The sequence below is a fragment of the Heliconius melpomene genome, chromosome 19 (assembly GCF_056956725.1).
Source record: "Heliconius melpomene rosina isolate 202511_hmr_F chromosome 19, ASM5695672v1, whole genome shotgun sequence".
Lineage (NCBI taxonomy): Eukaryota > Metazoa > Arthropoda > Insecta > Lepidoptera > Nymphalidae > Heliconius > Heliconius melpomene.
In genome coordinates this window covers 14593813-14618235 of record NC_140407.1, presented here as the reverse complement: position 1 = coordinate 14618235, position 24423 = coordinate 14593813, and the positions used below count along the sequence as shown (strand labels likewise).

The 24423-nt window shown below is 33.1% G+C and overlaps 1 protein-coding gene across 2 annotated transcripts in view; it reads right to left on the bottom strand.

Moving 5' to 3' along the window:
* Plc21C (Phospholipase C at 21C) overlaps positions 1-24423 on the bottom strand; it is a 78504-nt gene that overhangs the window by 32849 nt on the left and 21232 nt on the right. For both annotated transcript variants that reach the window (XM_085202964.1, XM_085202965.1), the window contains exons 4-7: positions 20183-20316; positions 6314-6499; positions 3320-3511; positions 745-927 (exon numbers count right to left, since the gene is read on the bottom strand). In XM_085202964.1, coding sequence (XP_085059090.1) covers positions 745-927; positions 3320-3511; positions 6314-6499; positions 20183-20316 — 695 coding nt within the window. The remainder of the gene's footprint in view (positions 1-744; positions 928-3319; positions 3512-6313; positions 6500-20182; positions 20317-24423) is intronic.

Below are 24423 nucleotides of genomic sequence, written 5' to 3'. Positions count from 1 at the left end.
CTGTGTGTAAAAAAGAGTTAAACTTTTCTATTATTCTTTTAATAGGCACAGAGATCCTAATATTAGCAGTCGGGAAAAAAAAAATCAAATGAAAATCTTCATTACTATAGATAAAAGAATCCAATATCAATATAAATCCTAAAGTTTAGTACCTCTTATCGCAGCGTAGCAGAAACAATCACTTAAGAACATCGCACTAAATGGAGACATGAAAATGGGAAACAGCATGACGTACATTAACGTCTTTCTCGTAAACGGTAAGTATTTATATAGGTAGTGTCATAATATTATTTGTCACACAAACATTTTTTGTAATTTATAAAACCCGACATCTATGTGCATCTAGCACATATAGCTAGATTTATTTTTAGCTGCAGAATTGAAGAAATTTCCCAACTCGTACCTATCGGCATATTAAATCTACCTCTACTAATATTATAATTAATCAAGCCAGCACTGCGTTGTGTACTTGCAGTCAAATGTGCAGCTATGCTAACGTTTCGCCATCTCATCAATGCGGCTAAGGCTCCGCTAACTCTGTTACCACAAAATATATTTCATAGACATATTAGAACAGCCAGTTTTGGCGTGGTTGTGAGTTCGATCCCCACTCGAGTTCCGCCACTCAACACGCAATGCCTTCAAAATTCGGCAGAAAGTGGGGAACGGAGTGTCTTAACACTAGGTTCCCTCTGCTTAACCTATTGTGTGCAGGATACAGCGTGAATACGATTTATATATTACCTGCATCCAGCCAGAAGTCCCTGCCTGTAGATCTCAACGCTGGACTTGCCAGTTATCTGATGTCCGGTCAGATAGGTGTTGTGCGAGCTGTTGATGAAGTAGTGCGCGAGCGGCTGGTCCATGTCATCGCAGAGATCTAGCTTGTTTGGAGCTACTATGGGATTGTCTTCTGACATTAGGAACCTGCGAGAAAGCATAAAATATGATATGTAGAAACATCTAAAATCATATCGAGGATATCATGGCGCGACGACAATGTTTCTATTTCCAAACGGATAATTGAGGGAAACGTATGTTTTTTAATTATTTTCATTTCCCACCAAAGTGTAAGAGCAAATCACGGGCTTAATTTTCATTCCATACAAAAGCTATTCGATACAAACGCTTTTAAAACGGGGAAAAAGAACGCAGTATTGTAACTCTAAGTTTTTTCTGCCAAGTCCTCTATATATAACATACATAGTAGGCATGTATGGATGTGCGAAGCTAAAAAAAAATATCTGCACACAAATTAAGGCCATATAAAACCTATAAAGCTAATTCCTAAGCAACGTGAACAGTTGAAATAATAAATAAAAGCTAATTGGCATCGAGTGCGGGTATTAGTTTCACCCATTACCGTTATTGACATTTCGAGTGGTTAGTAATTAGGGAGGGAATTGATTTGCCATCAACGCCTTTCATGCCTTCCATTATACATACATTGTTAGCATGTATTGGTATAGGTCTGTTGATTGCTGTTTTTGTGAATCTCGCATTTTAAAAAGAGGTATTTTTGAGGTTCACTCTTTTCCCGCTTAACAAAATGGCAAAGCAGAAGGGAATATAGAATAATAAACCTATGTTATTATTTTTTACCACCAAGCCAAACGTGATCCTAAAAGTATGTATCCAGTAGAAGCTGGATACTTCTAGCTTATGCTGGACTGAGACGAACTTGCAGGTAAATAAAGATTGTATGTAAAAAAGTCTGGTGTAATTTTGAGCTTGACTTGTATCTCAGGTGAACGCAGCACTCAGATCTCACATAGATCTCAGATTTTTTTATCGATAAAGTCGAAAACGACGAATTTTCAGCATTTAACTTGCCTCCATTTCACATTTCTGTTTCTTATGGGATAATATATTATTTATATTGTTTTGTTATGGTTTTTGGGCTATTCGGGCCGAAAGCGGAGAGCAGAGTGACAGAGGAGTATATGCGGGATACAGATATAGATGAAAAAATATTATTGAGTTAAGATCTTGTTTACGCCATCGTGACTCAATTGTGACATACGTAGCTAAATTCAATTATTGAAAGTATATTTATATCAATTTCGTAATAATATTCATATTTATAAAATGTTTTGATACTGCAACATCCAGTAATTGACTTAACTCGAAAATAAAATATTTTTTCTTTAGGATCTTTCTAAATATTCTACAAAATGCAAGAAATGGGATTGAAAATAATTATTAAATTCTACTGACTTTGAGCAAAAGTGTCTTAATGGGAACGGAGTTTTTTAACCATCCCGGTTCCCTCTGCCTTCCGGGGACAGTGCGGGATACAGCGTAAAGCTACTGACTTCAATAGTTGATCTAATAGACTATTATTATACTCTTTTTTATTCCGGTGATCAAAATATCCAAAATCTAAATATATTTACCTACAAACTCGAAAGAACAATAAAGCTTTACGTTAGTTACAGTTTCTATGACAGACAGGCACTGTCTATGAACACCTCAGTATGGTTTACCTACGAGTTTGTACTGGTCTACGTCAGCAATGTTCCACTTTGTATACACATGTTAGTTATCCAGGGTTGAAAAGCTTCGAAAACTGGCGAAACGCACAATCACGTTTTGTCTTCCAGAGCAAGGAAATTACTTTTCTCTGATTAAGAATCTTTTTACTGATATGGCATAAAGCTTATTTATGCTATATCAGTAGGCAAAGGGAGGCATGTAGGCAGAAGGAACCTGCGAATCTAGTGTTAAATTATTCTATTCCCCACTTTCAACAGAATTCTTAAGGCATTGTGAGTTAAGTGACGACACTCAACGTCACGTTTTGCTTCGTTCTCGAAGCCAGGACATAAAAATATTAAAAATTTCAATCCCTCAAGTTCAAACCAAAGCCACAATCGTCGCGTTTAAACTTGCACGCTTGTGCCTCTGCACCAAGACAGCCTCAAAAAGCAATAGTAGTACAAACACAAATCAAAATTAGATTCGGCCAGTACTTCCAACCCTGCCAAGTCTAACCAATATTTACTTATACGTATAGATACGTTAGTTCACTTGACCGACCGCTCGTAGGTGAATAACGTGAGCTAAACTTTATTGCGATTGGATGTAACGGTGGGTATGTTGTTTATGTTGGGAAATATGAAATTTCCTTTAGGTGTGTACTTTATATGTGTCACGTTAAATTGAATGTTAGTGGGAAGGTATATGAAGTTCGAGGTCCGCTGAATCTCGCTCACGGCAGGGATGGAAGAAGGAATCTAGGGTTAAAACACTCTGTTCCCCTTTAAAACTAGATACCAAACAAAACAAAACAAAACATAATCTAAAATGTGAATATTACCTTAAAAATCCATCAAATGTCAGTTGCGTTCGTTGCTGATGGTATTTATTGTGTTCATACGCCTTTATGAGATCCCTGGCGCGCTGTATATCGGCGTACGGATGTAATATCTCGTTCAGTCGTGGATCCCGTTGCACTTCATTTAGGAAATCGACCAACTGGTTGGCCGACAGGTGAGGCTTGCCGTCGGTACTGCAACAAATATGTGACTCAATTGGAAAATTCCTAGGTTCCAATACTGCGCGGAATGCAAAAGAAATTAGAGTTTTAAGCGAAAACCCGTGAATGTTTTTAGTGAAGAAATAGAATATTATAGGTAGGTAGGCAATAAGCATGCAAGTTAATATAATATGAAGGTTTAAAGGAAATGGAACCTAAATATTTTAAAAATAAATGATTAAACGTGACGACGCGACGCCAAGAAGAATATAGTCAAATATTGAAAATAGTTCAAGAATACATAGTTGTTACTGTATTTTTAATAAAATTTATTTTATACTTTTATTAGTAGCAGAGGGAACCTGTTTAAACACTCCTTTTCAACTAAGACCCTTTCGTTCCTCATTTCCGCTGAATTCTAGAGGCATTTCCGCCGCACGCCGAAGTATCCCTCATTACCAGAGCGAGAAAATGAAAATATTAAATATTTCCCCGAGTGGGAATCGAACCCACAACCTATCGCGCTTACAGTCATACGCTTCTAAAATCAAAATTTTAAACTAAGTTGCTTGTATAAAATGAACTGATGAATTAATTACTAAGCAATAAGCCGAATGTTATTTAATGAGAAAATAAATTGTATTCGGTACTCCAATAAATACGCGAGTTGATTGGAAATGTGTTTTAATGAAATGAGAAATTAAAGTTTTAAGTCAACATTTTTAATTTATATGTTTAGAGATTGTCTAAAAAATAACGAAACAGTTTGTCATCAAGTATGTTTTGATGAGTAAATAAAATATTTTTAAGTAACTTCTTATCACAAAGCTTTCTCATTTGGGCGGAGAAAACTTCAATGTTAATTACAATTACATATATTTCGTGCATAATGGCAGGATCGATAAGTAGGCTCAGCTTGCATATGGCAGATCAAAGAAATAGTAATATTTTGTTTATCAGTAGTAGATAATTAAAGGACAGTAGTTTATTATATTTTTTCAATTTTAAAACAAAGCATCCTTTCAAAAATTTACAGAAACAAGAAGCCAAGTTTAATAAAACGAATGTTTGTGTAGTATAGCAGTATCAATTATTTAATGTTATTCGTAAAGTGTAAAACAAAAGTGTCTTTATGGGAACAAAGTGTCTCAACACTAGGTTCCCAGCTCTGTCTACCCTGCCATAAGCGGTACAGTGTGAAGCCAAAAAACTAGTGATACAACGAAAAATATAATACTATTACAATCTTCATCAAGTTCCTCGATAGTACCCTCGAAGTCACTACATATCCGCAAACAACTAATCAACACGTATCACACTGACATCTCTCTCTGCCTTTGTTAGCTACTCTTGTATAATGGACCTTTGATTGCTACGAGATGGAGGTCTTACCAGTGCTGATAGCACAGACTATTATGATAATATGATGTTACAATACGATCTCATTGTAAACGCCACGATTGTGGGTTCGATTCCCGGAGGAATTAAATATTTAAAAATTTTATTTCTACGCTATGGTAACAAGGAAAAGAACTTCGTTAATGTCCGCCAGTCAACACCCAATGCCTCTAGAATATAGCGGAAAGTGGAGATTAGACTAGATTACTTAGTTATTGCTAATTGGAATTTTTACATAAACATAAAAGATATATTTCACATACATAATATCGAACATTATGTAACAATTCTGCACTCGTCACCACAAAAATTCTATACATCCATTTTCACGTCAAAGACGGAAACTTGTATTTACGTTTCCGTCTAACGTTTTCAATTTTTAGTTCGTTCCGCTTCAGCCACGTGAAACTGACATGTGCAACTATCGCTTATTTTAAAAAAAACAACTCTACTTTGAACAACTAGAATTTGAACGAAGAAAAAGTGTTTATTTTAAATATAGATTTATATTTTAATTCAAATATTACAAAGTCTGTAAGGTAAACTTAGCTTTATATAACAACTAACTTTTACCTACGGCTTTCGTCGAGTAGTCAGATGAAAATCACTAAGAGTTGTGTATGAAACATGATGGATTTTAAATGCCCTAATCATTGCTGCAGAGATAGGTTACATTGAAAAAAAAAAATACAAAAGATTATAATATAGCATTTTTCAATAAATAGAGTATCAAAAACAAAAATAACTTTCAATTTTAAACAATCGTTTCTAAGATTACTATGTTCAAGCACTGAAATTAATAAGTTTAATAATATTAATATAGATATTGTTCAGTGCACCATTGGATATAAGATTCGCTACTTCAATATGAGAAGCTGAAGTAGTATAAAGTGATCAATAAAGCTGCATAAGTTTTAGATAAAATAACACTTTAACTATGAACGTAATATCAGATTAAAATTATAATATTAAGTTTTATTAAATTGTACATACAAACAAAAAATATATCTTTTATGTATTTATATGATACCAATCGAATGTCGTAGTGTAATAAAGAAAAACATCTAAACCATCTTCCCATGTATGAACTGAACTAAACATACTTCTTGTCACTTTGATGATGATGGTGAAAAATGATGATTTTACTTTTTATATTGATCGAATAGAGACGTCGACGCACAGCGGTAGAGCGTCTCCGCTCCCGAGCGATTCCCACTCGGGAAAAGAAAATATTATTATTTTCTCGTTCTGATAAGAGAGGGCGGCGTTGAGTTCCGCCACTCAATAAGATTGCTTGTTGAGTTTCAATAGGGATGAAGCTGGAAGAAAGAGTATCTTCAATCCAAAACTAGATTTTACCTGTCCTGCTATTTGCGGAATATAGTGTATACCAACAATCTAACCAAAAAAATATTGTGAAAAAAAAAAACAACTTACAGTTTATTAAAAATATTTTGAACTTCGGTACGCTGAGTCAAGCTCTTATAGAAGGCGAAGAAGTCCTCGAATTGGAATTTCGACTGACTTATGGTGTCGTTCTTCCCCGTCGGCAGGCCTGATTCGCTCAAAGCTTTTTCCACTCGCTTCTTATCTTCTTTGTTTTGCGCGAACAGGCGGACGATGCTGCAGACAAAAATAAACTACAATATAATACAAAAAAATATATTTATAGACTAAGCTTTTCGAGGGTTGGGAATTTGGAACCGACACATTACCCAAATTAAATTATTGTATTTACTAATCCTTACAATTTTCCTCTTTAAACAAACAAATGATTTATAATAAAAGTCAAAGAGAATACAAAGTAGTAATAAAATAAATAATAGAGACCGGTTAAGAGCGAGCCGGACTCGCCTACCGAGGGTTCAGTATCACATTCATGTTTGTAAGTGACAAAAAGCTTGCGAGCTTATACACTTATTTTGTATGGTACGAATTACAATTATAAGTTTTATTTTGGTTTTTTCTGCAATTTTTAATACAAATTTCTATTCGATTCGATATTTTTTTAGGTTTGCATTTTGTTGCATGAAATATATAATTATTTTTTTTATCTATAAAATACCTTTTTATTCTGATTTTTTCTTTATTTCTTTTGTAGTTATCACTACTTACAAGATTTAATAAATGTGATCTACACGGACAGTTCTCTAAAGGTTTTAATCACGCAGCGAATTTTGTACAAAATGCACAAAACAATGCATAAATCCTCTATCTTTTGGTTGCGTTAACTAAGAAGCTTATTTTTTTCTGTGCTCCAAGGAACCGTAGACCCGGATATTTAATATTAATTTGAGCTTGATTTCCACACAATTTCGTAATAAATGGTCGTGACAGGTAGACAAGAAATTGATCGTATAAAGATTCGGTTTTTTTTTCTTTTGAGATACTGAACCTTAAAAAATAAAATAATCTTAGCATATTTTTGTATCTCCTATTTGAAAACAAAAACATATAAATATAATATAAATAATACTATAATATAACATAACTAATGTTACCAATATCTCTTACAAGAATATGCCAGACTTGTATTCCAGCCAAATGGCACTAGTGTACAACTTAAATCACAACTTGTACAACATACATATATGAATTACTAATGAAACATTCTATGCATACAAGTATTTTCATTGTAATATTACATAAATTCAAATTCAAAATATTCTTTATTCAAATAGGCTATTATTATAAGCACTTCTGAATCGTCGAATGAACATATGAACAAAAAGCTACCACCGGTTCGAAAGGCAGTTCTGCTGAGAAGGCAAGAAACTCAACAGTTGCTCTTTTCAAAATCAACGGTACAATTTATTACATTAGCTGGCAGCTATTCTGCATTACTTTCAATAGAAATTAAGAAATCACTCCCTACAAGTCCCTTGTAACATATTAAAACCCGAAAACAATTTAGAATAAATAAATAAACAATATCAAGCAATAACAAGCGGGCGAAGCCGCGAGCGGGTCGCTAGTCTGAAACAATCAACAGATGATATTTAACGACTGAACTTACAAACAAAGCCACCAGCTTCATAATATTTTAACGGCACGATTACGGTTTTTTAATTATTCACTTTACTTTGGTTTTAATGGATTGTTGGTGAACATTATCTTGTAATGTTTACCTTTTGCGTGCGTAAATGAAATTAATTATTCATGTTTTTTAATCATGTAGCTTTATGTTTCATATATCTGTAATTATATAGTTATATAATGTGGGTAGAAGGTATTTAATGTTGAGACACCCACTTCTCTACTTCCCGCCCAATTTTCGAGACATTACACGTAACTCAACGTCTTGTCTTGCTAGCGGAGTGAGAAATTAAAAATAATACATTACCCCGAAGAGGAACTGAACTTTACGGTCAAACGCTGTGCCGCTAAAAACTGTGACTAGGCAAATGAGAAACCTAGATAAAACATTCCACTCCCCACTTTCCCCCCACTATCGGGACATTGCGTATTGACTGGCGCAACATAACGCCGCGTTTCATCTATCAGAGCGGGGAAATAATTTTAATATAATTATAACGCGAATCATCGTAATTACAGTAAACTATCGCACTCACAATTAAAACCTAATGTACTAATATAAAACTAATTTATCGATAAAGCTAAGGTAGTAAAATAAAACTCTTAGGAAAGATAAATCTTAAGGAAACTACGATAGGAAAGAAAGGTTTAAATCTTTAAAGAAAGGCACCCCCGCCCCACTCGGCAGGCTGCCGACGAGACAAATCCCCTTTAAATCGAGCTTAGGCAAATCACCCGTTTAATATATTTGCATTTGAATTCAATGTGTGTTACCTGAAATCTAAATTCTATAGAAATAACTAGATATCGTTTACTGAGAAGACAATTTAGGTCAGAATGTTATAATAGTAATTTGTTTGTTAGATGTTATATCTTTTTTTTTAGCGTTAAGGTGCATCCCGCACATAGCAAGGTAGGTAGAGAGTTCCTGAGAACCTAATGTTAAGTCAATCCATTCCCATTACACTTCCATTTCCCACTTTTCGTCCATTTCTGGGGGCAATGTGTGTCAATTGGCGGAACTCAACACCGCGCTTAGTGTCGCCACCAGAGCAAAGAAAATTAAATTATTAAATATTTCATTTTCTCGAGTGGGAATCAAACCCACAATCCGTCGCGTTTTCAGTCACATGCTTGTACCCCTCACCACGACTGGTCTATACCTATATATTTGCGGGAGAATAAATCACAAAGCCGAAAAATAAAAGGATAAATCTATAAATTTTGAAACGGAAATAAGTGATTAAAATATTTTATATAAATTAAAAAGCTGTTATTAAACTTTCTGGACAAACTTTTATTTTCAGCTCATCTTAATTTAATAATAGCCGGCTCAAGCTACAGCTCCGGGAAGACAAAATAAACTGTAATATTTCTATGAACGTGATTATTTTAGTAGCTTGCAATTCCGTATTTCCATATTTTACGTAAATATTATTTTTTTATACAGAAAAGTTTGCGTAAGTGCGTTTGTTGATACACTGTACGTTGACACTCGCTTACCTAGAAATACCTACGCCAGCAATGTGTTCCCTAATCTCGCCGTGCGAATGAGGAATGTAGACAATTAATTAAAAGTAATCCATTCCCCCGAGTTGAATTAGAACGCACAATCTTTGTGCTTACAGTCAACACTTGTGGCACTGCGCCGTGACGGCCTCTTGATTGAATTTTATTGATTAATTTCAAAAGTATATGTAATAAATAGTATAGTATAAATTGATAACAATTTAAGAATATCGAACATTAAAAACAACAATCCAACTAACACTAATAGGTACTATACAATCCAGAAATTACCTATATAATTAATTTCCACCAATCTAAGTGAAATTAGTAACAGAGATTGGTTGCAAGACTATGGCACTGATCGATCGTCTGTAGGTTCGCAACGGCGGCTCGTAGCGGGCGGTGCTACAACTTAATTGTCTACGAGGTAACTTCGTAGCGCAGGAAAGTCTAATTGTAGAACGTTTGGTTTTGTTGAAATATAGGATTTCAGGAGATGCAAGATTAATTATAGTGTATTTAGTTAGTAAAATTAAGCTCTTCTTTATTTATTGGTTTAATTATATATAAATAAAACTATTCTGTTACTAAGTTAATGACTTACAATGCATAGGAACTCTGAATTTAGGAGCACGAAGGAAAGACATTTCAAAAGTCGACAAAAACGGGATAATAGTTAGTTTTTTCCCTTTACATTTAGTGTTTGATTTATTTTAATCGGTCCATAATCCATTTTGTTTAACAAGTTTTTGTTGTTGAATAAGCTGAAACTTTATTTGTCAACTCTTTAAAGTCATTCTGATGAGTAAATAGCTGTAGTTCTAGCGGGCGAAGTCTAGAGCGGCTCCCTAATATTAATATATTAATATGTAAAACGAAACCTTTATATTAAAAATTTAAAATGTATCCATAAAACATAAAAATAATGTTATTTCATATATTTCCTATACCTTCAACTATAACGATTTTCTATTAGATATATAATATCTTAATATGAAAACTTTTGTATTATGGGTAGGTACTTTATAAATACTATCAAATCGTTCATGCCTCACTTTCCAACGAGACTACGTTATTTCCATACTATTGCAAGAAATATAAAATACAGTTATTGCAACAGCTTATTCAAGTGGTTTCATGTTTTTATTCAATATTTCTCATTAAATAAAAACTCTATTTTTCGATGTGGTTTTATAAATTTTTTAGAATACTAATAGCCTAGTTTAGCTTTGCCAGTATATTTGATTCATGGAAACAAATTCCATTATTTAAAAATACGAGGAAAGAATGTATAAGTCTTTTTTGTAGCAGATTGGAACGATTCTTAAAAACATTTTACATTAAACATGTTTTTAATGAAATAATAATAGCCGTGGACTTGTGGAAATTTTAGCTTTCGTACACATCCTCATTTTAATGTTTTACAAAACAGGAACATATTTTGAAAAATGCCGACTTTTATATTGTTATTTAAAGTATTTTGCAGTTTGTTTCGTATAATCCTGTTATATACAAATTTTATACAATATTTCTAAATGTAAAACGCCGTATGCATACATTAAAAAAGCTGTCATAACGTTATCGGGAGCTCGCATAACATAACTGACACACGCAGTTTATAGGACAGAGGAAAATTGTTGCATGTGCAGTATATTTTTTTGCTTTTTGTCGCATACAATAGGATATAGAGAGGGAACCCGGGAACCTATATTTAAGTTCCCCGCTTTCCACCGAACTCTAGTGAGGTGAAAGTGGAGTGGCGGAGCTCAACGCCACGCTTTTCCTTCTTACCAGAGCGAAGATATAAAAATATTAAATAATTCATTTCTCCGAATGGGAATCTAACCCATAACTATCGCGTTTACACAAACACGCTTGTGGCACTGTGCAACGACAGCCTCGACGATATTTTTGTTCTGGTAAATACACACTTTATTATATTGACCACGTGGCTGAAGCAGTATGTAAAAGCCCATATAAAACTTCCCTTGCTAAATGACTAGCTGACAACAGACACCACTCCCAGACATATTACATAAAGCTGAAATGTTGACATGTATGTTGTTTGGGGGGTGTAGGTGAGCACAAAAAGATTTCCCGAAATTTTAACGACAATCAAGATAATAAGATTTTATACTTATCAAACGACAGAAACAAATAAAATAATAAAGTGATAAGTCACTATCACATAACAATAAAATATAAAATAAAACAAAGACGAAAAACATTAGTCACTATTACCACTAAGTTAGTGATTGTAGCTACGAGTATTTCAAACTAGTCTACGAAGTTACCTTCGTAGCGGCTGACTTTAATTGTGTCTAATTGCAAATTGCCATTAGGTACCGCTTGCTAATCGACTGTTGGATTGTCTGATTTATTAACTGCTATCGCTGAACGGTTTTAAATGTCTCCCCCGTTTATTTCGCGTCTATCGCATTATACAGAAATATTGCGACGGAACTTAACGCCGCGTGTTGTTTTAGAAAATTTTGTGAAACTTTTGTCGTTGTCATTGTTCTTAGGATTATTAATATTTATTTTTTAAACTATTACATTTCAAATTATTAGAAACGTACGTACGTATACATAACATTTTTAGACTACACATTTTATTGAAACAACTATATAATTAGGAAGAAAAATTTTATTTTTAATTTTAGAATAAGAATATACTTTTAAAAGGTAAAATTTGTATGCTATCGGTGATAGTTGCAATATAATTTATTGATTTCTATTAATCTCCTGGAAGAGGGTCGAACTCGCTACCATCGCATGTGCACCCCGACACTTGCCAACTGACATACGCCGACGGCATTTTCAAATAGCCTTATTTAATGATTATATAGAAGTATATAGAAAATGTCACCTGTGGCGGACACTTTATAAATGTCAATTACAAGCTTTATTATAGATGTATAGAAGACGTTATTTTTATATTTAATTTCTTAACGTTCTTTAAGGAGCTATGTCAAAATGTTTTCTATCTATTTGCTTGAAATGCTGGTAATAAAGATATAACTTTTATAATTAATAATTAAACCAAAACGCACTCAAGTGCATTAAAAAACTGAACTGTATAGGACAATACAAGATGTCAAGAAGTTTATCAAGGCGTGACGACAATCTCTGAATGGCGTTCAACATATCATAGTGGCTAGGCGTATTTTATACTTTCTTTTTTTCTAAATTATTATTAATCCTATTAATGATTAATTAATTATTGTAACCTATTAATAGAAGTTCATTAATTAAAAACATAAGTTTAGTGGTTCCTGGTTGTCATCAAGCAAGCCAAGCTAAGATTGTTTTTGTCAAGCCAAGATCGAACTCATAACCACCGCGCGTATACAGGCAGAGGATCAGAATCATTTCTGAACTAAAAATAGCAATAAATCATAACAACCACCACTTTTATAAGGACACTTAAAATTTAAATCAGAATCATTTCTTCAAGACAATGTTATACTCAAGCGTTCTTTGACCCAAATTAAATTTTAAAAATAAAACATTTTTTTTTCAAAACAATGAATCATTTGTATGAAGATAAGATAAATAGAATAAACAAAATAGTTTTTTCGTCTTTATAACTCATCAATTGCTATGCAATTGAACGAGATACGATAAATGAATATGAATACGATATATGAATTATTAGAATACGATATATGAATTATTATCACAACACGCGGCTTTGTTTTGATTCTAGTATATTTTTTTGTTTCTTTGCATATAATAATATGAAAAAATGGCGCGAAATAATTCTGTCCTATTTACTGAATCTTAACACGTTTTATATATTACATATTGTTCTAGAAAAACTAATTTATTAACATGTCCGCTGTCTGTAGTATAGCTACTACAGATTATTTTATAATTTAATGTCTAAGGGAAGCGATTGTTTACGCAAGTCAACGATATCAGTAAATACAAACACGAGTACGTACACAAAATGTGGCATAAACTAAAGAAAAATAGGTAACATTCATCAGAACCTGCTGAAAAGCATGCATGAAGAGCACGAGCACGAGAAAGAGTTGGAGGTAGAATTTTTAGTGACAGAAGCGTTTATTGCTTCATTTTTCCTAAAGAAATAAATCTTTTTATTTTCAGCTTCACGCTATTTTATTTATATACCGCGGTTAGTTGAGTAGGCGGAGGGAGGCTACTCTTGTGAGTATTAAGGCACTCCGCTCTCCACTTTACGGCTTAGTTTGCATGCATTGATGCATTGATTGGCGGAACTCGCAACGCCTCACCAGACCGAGGAAATGAAAATATTAAAAATTTCATTTCCTCATGTGGTAATCGTGAACATTATGAAATTTGTTAAGCTAAAACGTGACATGAATTTAACCAAATTCGCCACCACCATAGGGAACGTCTTCAAAGTAATATTGTATGTACCGTATATGTTATGACACACGTTCTAATACGAAATGCATACATACGAGTACATACACTAAACTCACATACAGTTGCAGTTATAGTGCACTGTTCAAAGGCAGTGTCACCTTACATTCGCCTCGTTAGCCGGAGCTAAGGCCGTAACATGCTCATTAGAGTACGTACTCATTTCATAGTGTTTGCTAGTGGAAATTAATAAAGTTAATTTTAATGTATACATATATGTAATAAAACTGTAAGTCGATGATGGAAGATGTATGAGAAAATATATTGTTGGGGGCATTTATAAATGTGATAAAAAGCAAAATATTGATTTAATTTTTTTTGTCTGTTTGTCTGTGCGTTTGTTAATGCTAATAGGCCAGAAATGGCTAAACCCATTTAAATGCACTTTCACTATTATATTTTTTCAGTGTTATTTGCGTATTTATGAACCGATTTAAATAAAACTAAGTTCTATCAATATAAATTGTAGAATGCGACAATATTACCCTCATTCTGACGCAGTTGTAAAAGTGTTAAGTATAAAACTGATAAATGATATTAAATAACCAAAAAATTGTTTGTCATAAAAAGACTATAATATGCAATTAAGCATATATAATATACATACGTATTCATTACTTGTTTTTTTCTTTTTTAATATATATGTAAACATGACATTTTATCCACAATTTACACGTCAAGTACATGAATGGGCACACATAACACGCACTGTTCGGGCTTCTAAGTGGTCAATTTAATATAAACGCTACAAGTGCTCTTTAATACGATAGATTTACCTTAATCTCTTTTGGCTGAGCTTACAGACTAGACTGAAAGTATGGTGATTTGAAGAATATAATATTAGCTATTGTTAATATATTAAGTTTTTTTTCAGCTTTACGCTAAGTTTGCAACTTTTCGCCGAATTTTCGAGGCATTGCATTCTAAGTGATGGAATTCAAGGCCTTGTCTTTCCTTTCTTATCTATATTATTTTCTATCCATTAAATGAAACAATATAATAAAGAAAACCAATCTCGACAGATGCAGTATTTATGTTTTATATTTGTATTTTAGAAATGTTATAACGAAACAGGCCCCGGCAAATTTAATTAATAGTAAAGAAAAAATATTTAAAAACGACATGATAGTTTTAAAATTACTAAAGCCAAGATATTTATAGTATATTTATAGAAGTAATCCAAATCTACAGATTCAATTATTCATAAGAGAGTATAGACCTAGTCTTAAAATGTAAATTACAACGCTTACAGAAATCCTTTATAAAGTTCCAGTCAGCTTCAACTAGTTACTGAAACTTGACATCTTAGAGAATATTTGATTCAAATATATTAACGAAATAGTTTGGCCTTTGACTTTATTGAATTTTGATGCTAGCATTGAAAACTTTATAGTTATTTCTACTTACAAATACTTTTACTTTTTTTGTCTATATCATATACATATAGTCGCCCCTTGACTTTGTGCGAGATACAACGTTTATTATTATCGAGACACGGTCACCATGTCCGGCCAGGTTAAAAATGTGCAGTTTATAAGAAACATTTCGACTTCTTCACAATTGCGTAGAAGAAGAAAAGAAATTCATATGATTTTGAGTTTAATAATAAAATGGCAATGTTTTACAAGAATTTTCTTTGGTTGCTTTGACAAAGGAAGCGCGGACTTAGATCAATCATTTAGCACGTGATATCTCCGTAAGTCACTACTCGTTCAAAGGTGCAGAGCTCACGTACCAACACAAATAAATACATATGAACATAAATAAGTATAGATTATAAAAATACATATAAACGTAATGTTAACATTAGGTATATATTATAAACACATATAGCAAAAATACTGGAACTAAATGTAAATTCACATAATACAAATTAAAGAGTTCAATAAAATCATTACTCACGTAACAGTCAATTAAAGTTAACTATAATTAACAGTGAGTTTATGGAAACAAAACTTTCTAAAGGCTTTGCGGCGCAGAAAGTCTAAATCTAAAATAAACCTGGTCTAGTTACAATAAATTTCCAGCTGAATGCAACTTGATGCCTCTATACAGAAGCCAGTCCGTCTTTGATACTTTTTGTTCATTGTGAACAACTTTTACTTCAAATCGAAAATATAGGTATATTTTTTTAAATTTTATATAAAAGGTTACTATAGCCGGCACTTAGCAGGATTAGCAGAGGGAACCCTGGGAACCTAATGTTAAGACACTTCGTTCCCATTAAGATACTTTTAATTTACTCGCAGTCGCTCCCTGGAATTTGGCGGAAAGTGCCTAAATGGGAACAAAGTGACGTAACACTAGATTCTCAGGTTCTTCCTACCTACTCCGCGAGATACAGAGTGAAGCTATAAAAGAAAACGCGTAACCAACAAAACGTATCGACAAAGGTAAGGCACCTAAATGTCAGAAAGCTCATTGAAAAGCTGTATTCAAAATTCATTGTTATTTTAAATCGGGATACTATATTTTGTATTTGTTTTATTCCTGTTTTGTTCTCACGAGACAGTCCGCTAGACCGTTTCTGATTCATACATATACATTGGTACTGACATTCACTGGCCAGATGACACGTGGGCTATTTGAATAAATATTGGCCCGCTAGCACAGTATACATAATACCGCATTAAAAAACGTAGCTTTTCTTTTTTCAATATTGCGTTTGACACATTCCATTCTAATTGTGTGTTAAGTGGCGGAACTAAACGCCGCACTTTGCCTTACCCGAGTGAGGAAAATATTTTAAATAAAAAAAAGCAAGCGTACGATTGTAAACGCGACGGTCATTTCCAATAAATCCATAATCCATAAATTCCAGTCTATTGAAATTACTATATAGTATAGTATTTAAATTGATTAAATATTTGTGTTGATATTGAATCTCTCTGTGTTATTACTGGTAGTCCTCTTATCGAGGAAGGGTATATATAGCCTATATTATATAACGTCAATAGTTGCGATATAACCTAATGTACCTTATGTCACAGTTACCTTCTGACATTAGGTTGTGTCAAAAAGTAAAAAGAAAAACTTTAAAAAGGTTGTCATACACAACCTCGTTGTTATTTCCATTTGACCGCGCGGGCGACGCAGCAACTAAAAGCCAGTTTTAATATAAATAGAAAATTGCCCTACTTACATTGAAATAATCTTAAAATTCCAGCCTACTATATATACCTTACTTGCAGATATATATATACATGTATATGAGAACTATGAAGTTTATTATAATAATAAATAGTATTGCAGAAATAAAAGAATTTAACTTGACTACCGAAACAACGATACAACTCCCAAGTTAAAAGGAACAACAAACATTGCATAAAATATAAGTTATTTCAATTTCAAAGTGAATTCTTGTGAGCCTACAATTTCATTATGTATGGGGAGGGTCAATGAATAATAATTGTTATTGTGAAAATTGTATACCGTACTGCTCGGTACAAACTTTGATAATTTAAAGAAAAAGCTACGTTACTCCAAAACATAATTAAACAAAAGTTGAAAATTTTCTTTCTTCCATATAGTAGGGGAACCTAGTGGTAAACCCTCCCGTTTTGCATTTAGACTATTCAGTTCCTCACTTTCCACAGAATTCTCGTGGCATTACGTGATAAATGGCGAAACTGAACGCCGCCCTTTGCCTCATTACTAAAGCAAAGAAATAAAAAAAAATATGAGAATCGAACCCACAACCGTCACGTTGCGCAACACAACGCACGCGTGTGCTTATGATTATATTAATATCAAATTAATTTTATATAATAAATAGGTAAACAGATTTTAATTTTTAAATTGTGAATGAATAGATAGAGATTGTGAATGAGGAGTAGGGGGTAAATAGCACTAGCGACATTATACAGATTCATTCTATTTCCTATAATATAAATTCTTCTCAAACATTTTTCTAATAATTTTCAATAATATAATCAAATTTGTTTAAATTTCCAATACACACGGTTTACATAAAACATTCATATATTACTCCCATATGTTTTGAAACGGTTTGTTATGGCTCACGTCTTATTTATTCCACTCATCTCTATGAACTTTGCTGGTAATTCGGGACCGTAGGAAGGAAACGTGATGTCATCCCGGAGGATACCTTTAATCCTCGATTTCATGTAACCCTAAGTAAGGAAAGCTGAGCATGTAACATATTGTAAGCCTAAAATACATATAAATTTAAAGTATATATAAATCTAACATATTTTTTTTAGTTTCATAAAGCAGGTTTATCTAGCATTAAGACACTCCGTTTTCTACTTTCCGCCGATTTCGTGATGAATGGTCATTGGTTCGTAACGGTCGTACTCCAAATAATAATAGATATACAGCCAAACCAATAGAAACAAAATTTATGACTTCACGTACATATAATAAGAAATGTATGCAATATTAATTGCAATAATAAAGTTCAAAAGAAAACAGACCGCCAAATATAAAGTTGACCATTCAACCACACTAGAACCAGCCGGTCGAAGCAGCTGGAACTGGCGTCCGAAAGTGTTCCTCCACTCCACAACTAATAATTTACTTATTACCGTGTCTATCATCAAAGATTTTAGATCTAACAAAAATCGAGCAAGTACCACATTCGAATATCCTCCTTAATATAATATGTATGCGTAAAATATTAGCACGTTGAATACTGGTATAAACATAGCTGACCATCCAAGAGATACAGGTGGCCCCAATAAAATTATACAATATAAATAAAATGGAATGAATGGTATGGATATAGCAAATATTGGTATAAATGGACACGTGCGCTGGTCCTCAAAGCTTATGTCACGCGTAAACACTAAAAAAAGAACGTCCGATACAACAATACAATTAGAATGGAGGAAAAATCAACAATCGTGATCGTCGTGTGACAGCACATGTGCAAATAAAGTATAAAACCTATGTAGCCTTACTTGGAAACTTTGTTTAGTATAAACTGTTTTTTTAGCGCTACTAAATGAAGTAAAAATATATACCATTTTTACAGCACGTTGTAATTCCAGGGTAGGTAGAGGAAATATGGAAATCTAGTAGTGTTAAGCACTCTGTTCCCATTCTGTTCCCCACTTACCGCTGAATTCCGAAGGCTTGGCTTCGATACCAGAGCGAGGAAACGAATATGTTAAATATTAATTTCCTCCAGTGGGAATCGAACCCACAACCTGTCGCGATTACAACCACACACATGTGACCCTGCGCCACGACTGGCCTAAAGGGCTTTAAAGGGTAAAATGGTACACAGTTAACATAGTACCTACATAAAATAAATGACATATTTTTAATATAATTTCGCTTACTGCATGCGAAGATTGAGCGTTGATACAAAACTATGCAATGTAAAAGGCTGAAATTTCTTATGTAGGCTCTTTAGAGATTTTATAGGAAAGGATTAAAAGAGGATTTTTTGAAATTTCTATAAAAACAGAACCGCAATTTTTAGTTTTATAGCCCACACAAATAAACTTACGAGCTAATAGCTAAAAACAATTTAAGACAAAAATGTATAAGTATTTGTAGAATTTATGCATTATAATAGAAACAACGTTAAAAATTTTCATAACTATATAAGGAAAAATAAAAGCTAAACGTTAACCCGGATAGCTGACGTCAAATTCGCAGATCAGATACCGCTCGAGTCTAGGCGCATTTCGATTCGCAAAACACATATCTATATTGAAAACTTCGTTTTAATAAAATTGAATGGATGACATATATTTCTTTTCGTTTTACATTTTCAACGTTGCATATACAGTTACAACTGTATAACGTAACTATTAAAAAAATTGTGAAATTAGAAGAAGCTTTTTAAGCTTCCCGCAGTATCCCGCATGTAGTAGAGTATTTAGGGAACACCTAGTCATAAAACACTCTGTTCCCTGTGGTCTTTCTCTCCCAACGGGAATCGACACCCCTACGACATGACGGCAATTAGTTATTTTCATAATAAATATATAATATATAAAAAATAAATATTTACATTACCCTTGCTTTAAAACAAAGAGAATTTGTTACTAAACAGACCACAAACTAAATAGATAAATAAATTGAATGTTCGAAATATACAAATAAGTGAAATCGTCGACCGCGAGTTACAATAACAGCGCTAAATAAACTGATTTATAAACGATCGTATATCAAATATGTCTTTACTTTAATATATTATGTCTAATATTGGATTCCATTATATTTTCAAATCTGCTGTAACCAGCACATAGCAGGGTAGGTATAGGTAACCTGGGAACCTAGTGTTAAGGCACTCAGTTCTCATTGAGACACTTTCGTTCGCCACTTTAAATTCTAATTAAATAATATATTTTAAAACATTTAAAAAACACTTACTTTTTGACAAGAATCTTGCCAGATTTATCTGCTTTCAAGACGATCTTCGTATGCATTTTCTCCAAGAACTTCATGGTTGGATTGTTAAATTGATTTAGATTGTACGCCAGCACGAACAACTCCTCAGTCCACATCTAAGGAAAATAATATTAACATTACAAAGTTGTTTTTAAAAGAAGCTTTCATTGTACAAATGAGACATTTTCCTTTTTTATGTATGTAGGTATCCTAATAAATGTATGTATGGCCCTTTTATTATATAGGAGAGGAGCCAAGTAATACTATAATATGTCAAATGAGTTTTGGTAATCCAAATCAAATCCAAAGGAATATTTAGGATAAGTTATGATCAAATATAAATGTTCTGGAATCCGGCCAAAGGAGTTCTGACTTGTTATTATAGTTTGTTGACGAACGGCATGAATCTACACTTTATTTCGGAATACGACAAAATTACATAGAAATAATTAGTCATACAATATTGTTATACGACATCGCCATCTCAACTTATTTGGGTTACTGATCTGATATATTATAGAGTCTGGCGACCCGCTTGCAGCTTCGCCCGCTTGAAATATACCATCATTTATTTTTTTATTTAATTTTTTATTTACGAACTAATTAATGTAAAGCCAATCCTAAATGTCAAAAGTGAAAATTGCATTTAAATCGGGGAAACCGTTTCCGAGATTAGCGTGCACAATCGCATAGACCAACTGACAAACAGACTATTGTTTTTTTTTATTTAAAACTATTATTAAGGGTTGTGTTACACTAATAAAAAAAATATTGATATACATACATACATTGTTTGAGTTACAAAAACCTATCCGTTAACTATGTCAAGCTGTCTTGGCTGAGATGAAAATAACCAAGACGCATTATGCTTTTCGTCTTGCTACAATCTTTGTAGTTTTTTGCAACAACAAGTAATTAAAATATTTTCTCACATTGTCACAAGTTCAACTATACATTAAATTTACGAGTGATTATATTTTTTCATTAATGGTAGAGTAACTAAGCATTATAAATGATTATTGATCTTTATATGATTTTATTTTTATGTCTCTCGATGTGGTAGCTAGGCGCGGCGTTCAGTTGCGCCGCTCAACACGCAATGTTACAAATAAAGACTGAAAGCAACGAATGAAGTGTTTTGACACTAGATATTCTTTGCCTACCCTGCTACGAAGGGTAAAAGGTATTATGTATATACCTACATCAATATAAAAATAATAATGTCATTGCCCTACGTGTCTTAAATTTTAGTATAACTGAATAGTACCATTTCTAGATTGATTTTCTACACCTTTCATAATACAAAGGTCCACACGTGACGAAATCATACGGATATGAAAGATAACAGCGAGCTTCTGAGAATTGTTTGAGGATGGAACGTATGTACATATGTATCTCTTTTGAGCTCAAGACATACATATGTGACGTATTTCATGTCAAAATATTGTTATTAATGTCAAATTCGTTAATTGTAAACGATAAAGAATATTGTACATTAGGTACATTCCTCGAGGCCTACTCTGAGCTTTGCTTTAGTGTGAGTGTTTGTAATTTTTACTACGTTTCGTTATTGCTGCGTAAATTATCACTGTCATTTAAAACAGTTTTAATAATATTAATAAAATACTTTATATTCAAAATAGCTAACGTAAAAGTAGTTCAGTTTTTATTTTACTAATTCTTATAAATTTTAAATATAAACTGAGCTCAATACCAGCCATTTTTGTATCAATTCGGGTCTCAAGGAAAAAAAAAATAACACATCCCCTCGAATGAAAATCGAACCCAAAACGATCATGGTTAGATGCCTGAAATAGCTTAATTAAAAGTTACAACATAATTTCGTTGATCTCCAAACTCTTTTAAAATTCAATCGCTCTTGCCCCGAAAGCTTAAAACATTTCTCTCCAATCGACAAAATACAGACAACACTTTCATGAATAACTTGACGGAGCAAAGTTTAACTGAAACTTTTCAATATCCACTGAGAATATTTAAGTATTTATAAACATAACAGCTTTGACTAGTGTCGTATTATAATTTATTATCCGGATGTAAATAATATTTTTATATTTGTGACTCCGATTATCACTCGGTGGTATGAAATATTTAAAATCATAATTTACCTCGCTGCCGAGAAAGCCTCAAGAACTCGGCGGAAAGTTGATAATGAGGAAAGGAGTGTTTAAACATTCGGTTCCCTCTGCCTGCATAATAGGGTAGGTACTCTGACCAGGATACAAATGTTTAATGTAGATACTAAATAAATGAGACCCTAGTATAGAAGTAGAGCAGCATCTGACTATAAGCGTGATTCGTATGACTTCGATTCCCACTAATGGAAATTATTACATTTATTTCCATTCTATGTTGGCCAGAAAGAGGAGAACGAAATAGGTATATTATTAATACTAGGTCCTGCAATGCGAGATAAATCATGCTGCTTTTTTTCTACATAAATGAGCATAGAATACTCATCAAGTTAAATAGCAGTTTCACTTCAATCTCATGAAGTAATTAACCTTTAAGACTGAAAGTCGGTAATCTTCAAAGCAGCGCAATGCTAATACGCCACTTTCAAACAAAGCACATTTCTTGAACTGCAATTATTTCTATAATTTATTTACCCAATCTTTGTGTATCATAGAGTATTCGCTAAGAAACGCAATATGTTGAATATATAAGTAATATCTAGTAATACAACAACTTCTTTCACTATTTTTTCTTTTATTCGAACTCATAACCACACTTTTAACAAATTCAAGTAATCATTTGTAGATGATCTTTTTGAATACATTTTTTTTATTCCACATAGCATAACAAGATAGGCATAGAGAACGTAGTGTCAAGACACCTTGATTGGCCTTCTCTTGATTACATAATAAAACAAATAACTAGAATTTTGTTTACTCCAATTGGATTAGGATAATCTGCTTTTCGAGAGCCCTTCGAATAGCTTGAAGCTTATGCTATTAAACCACAACCCCGAACCAAAATTAGTGCTGACTTGAACTTGACTGACAATCAACTTGAAGATGTTTTATACAACTACTTTGATATCCAAAATAGAACTGGAAAACCAGGTAATCGATCCATGGCTACTGGCAAGTTTATATAAAGAAGTGAATGTAGATATAAAACAATATTTTTTTGACTTAACTTTGTTTCCTGAACATAGCAGATAGGCAGGGGGAACCTGGGAACCTAGTGTTAAGACACTTTGGCTCGCTATCAGAGCGAGGTAATGAAAATATTAAATATTTCATTTCCTTCAATGTAAATCGAACTGACAACCTGTCGCCTCAACTGTCCTCCAATATTACAATACTCAATAATCATTACAGTTTTCAGGCAACTAGAAAAAATTGAGTATTTAATGGTATACACAATTAACCATAAAAGCTTTCAACGTCCAAACTTTATTACGAGTAGAAACAAAGCTTCATTTATACGTACAGTTACGAAACCAATTAAAACTGCTTACTTTTTTGTTGATAAAAACGTTCTAGCAGACTCCATCACCGAAGGTAACGACACTTCGCTAGTAAATTTTATTAAAAAACATCCATCGTTCAACTACATTTTTAGCCAGTCGTGGCGCGTGTGACGGTAAACGCGACAGGTAGTAGGTTCGGTTTCCACTCGAGGAAAATTTAATATTTTAATTTTTTTCGCTCTGGTAGAGAAAGAGGGGTGTTCAGTTCCGCAACTCAAATCGCAATGCCTCCCGAATTCGGCGGAAAAGGGGTAACAGAAATGTCTTAACACTAGGTCTCCAGGTTCCCTCTCCCTACCGAGATATATGCGGAATACATGATGAAGCTAAAAAATGCCAATACCAATATTAAAATACTCATAAAAACGAAAAATTTCCCTAGCGTACCCAGTCGTTTTTATATCTTAAAAAGATAAAATAAAGATTTAAAAGTTTGTTTAAAGCAAAGAAAGCTTCTTCACTTATACATTAAGTAAAGACGGGAAGTCCAATGTCGTCGTGACAGTATAGAAGACTTTGTAGCAATTTCCTTTCAATTTATTGGCTGGCAAGCTCGTGTCATTGAAAATTACCTATCATTTTATAAGCCAGGAAGTTGTTCTATTCCATTATGTTTTGATATTTTTATCTCATATATGAATCTTTCATTTCTTTCTCAATATAATTTATCAACTTTCACAGGCGGTTTCGCCCGCTTTGTAAAAATAGAAATAAGTAGGCGTTGTGT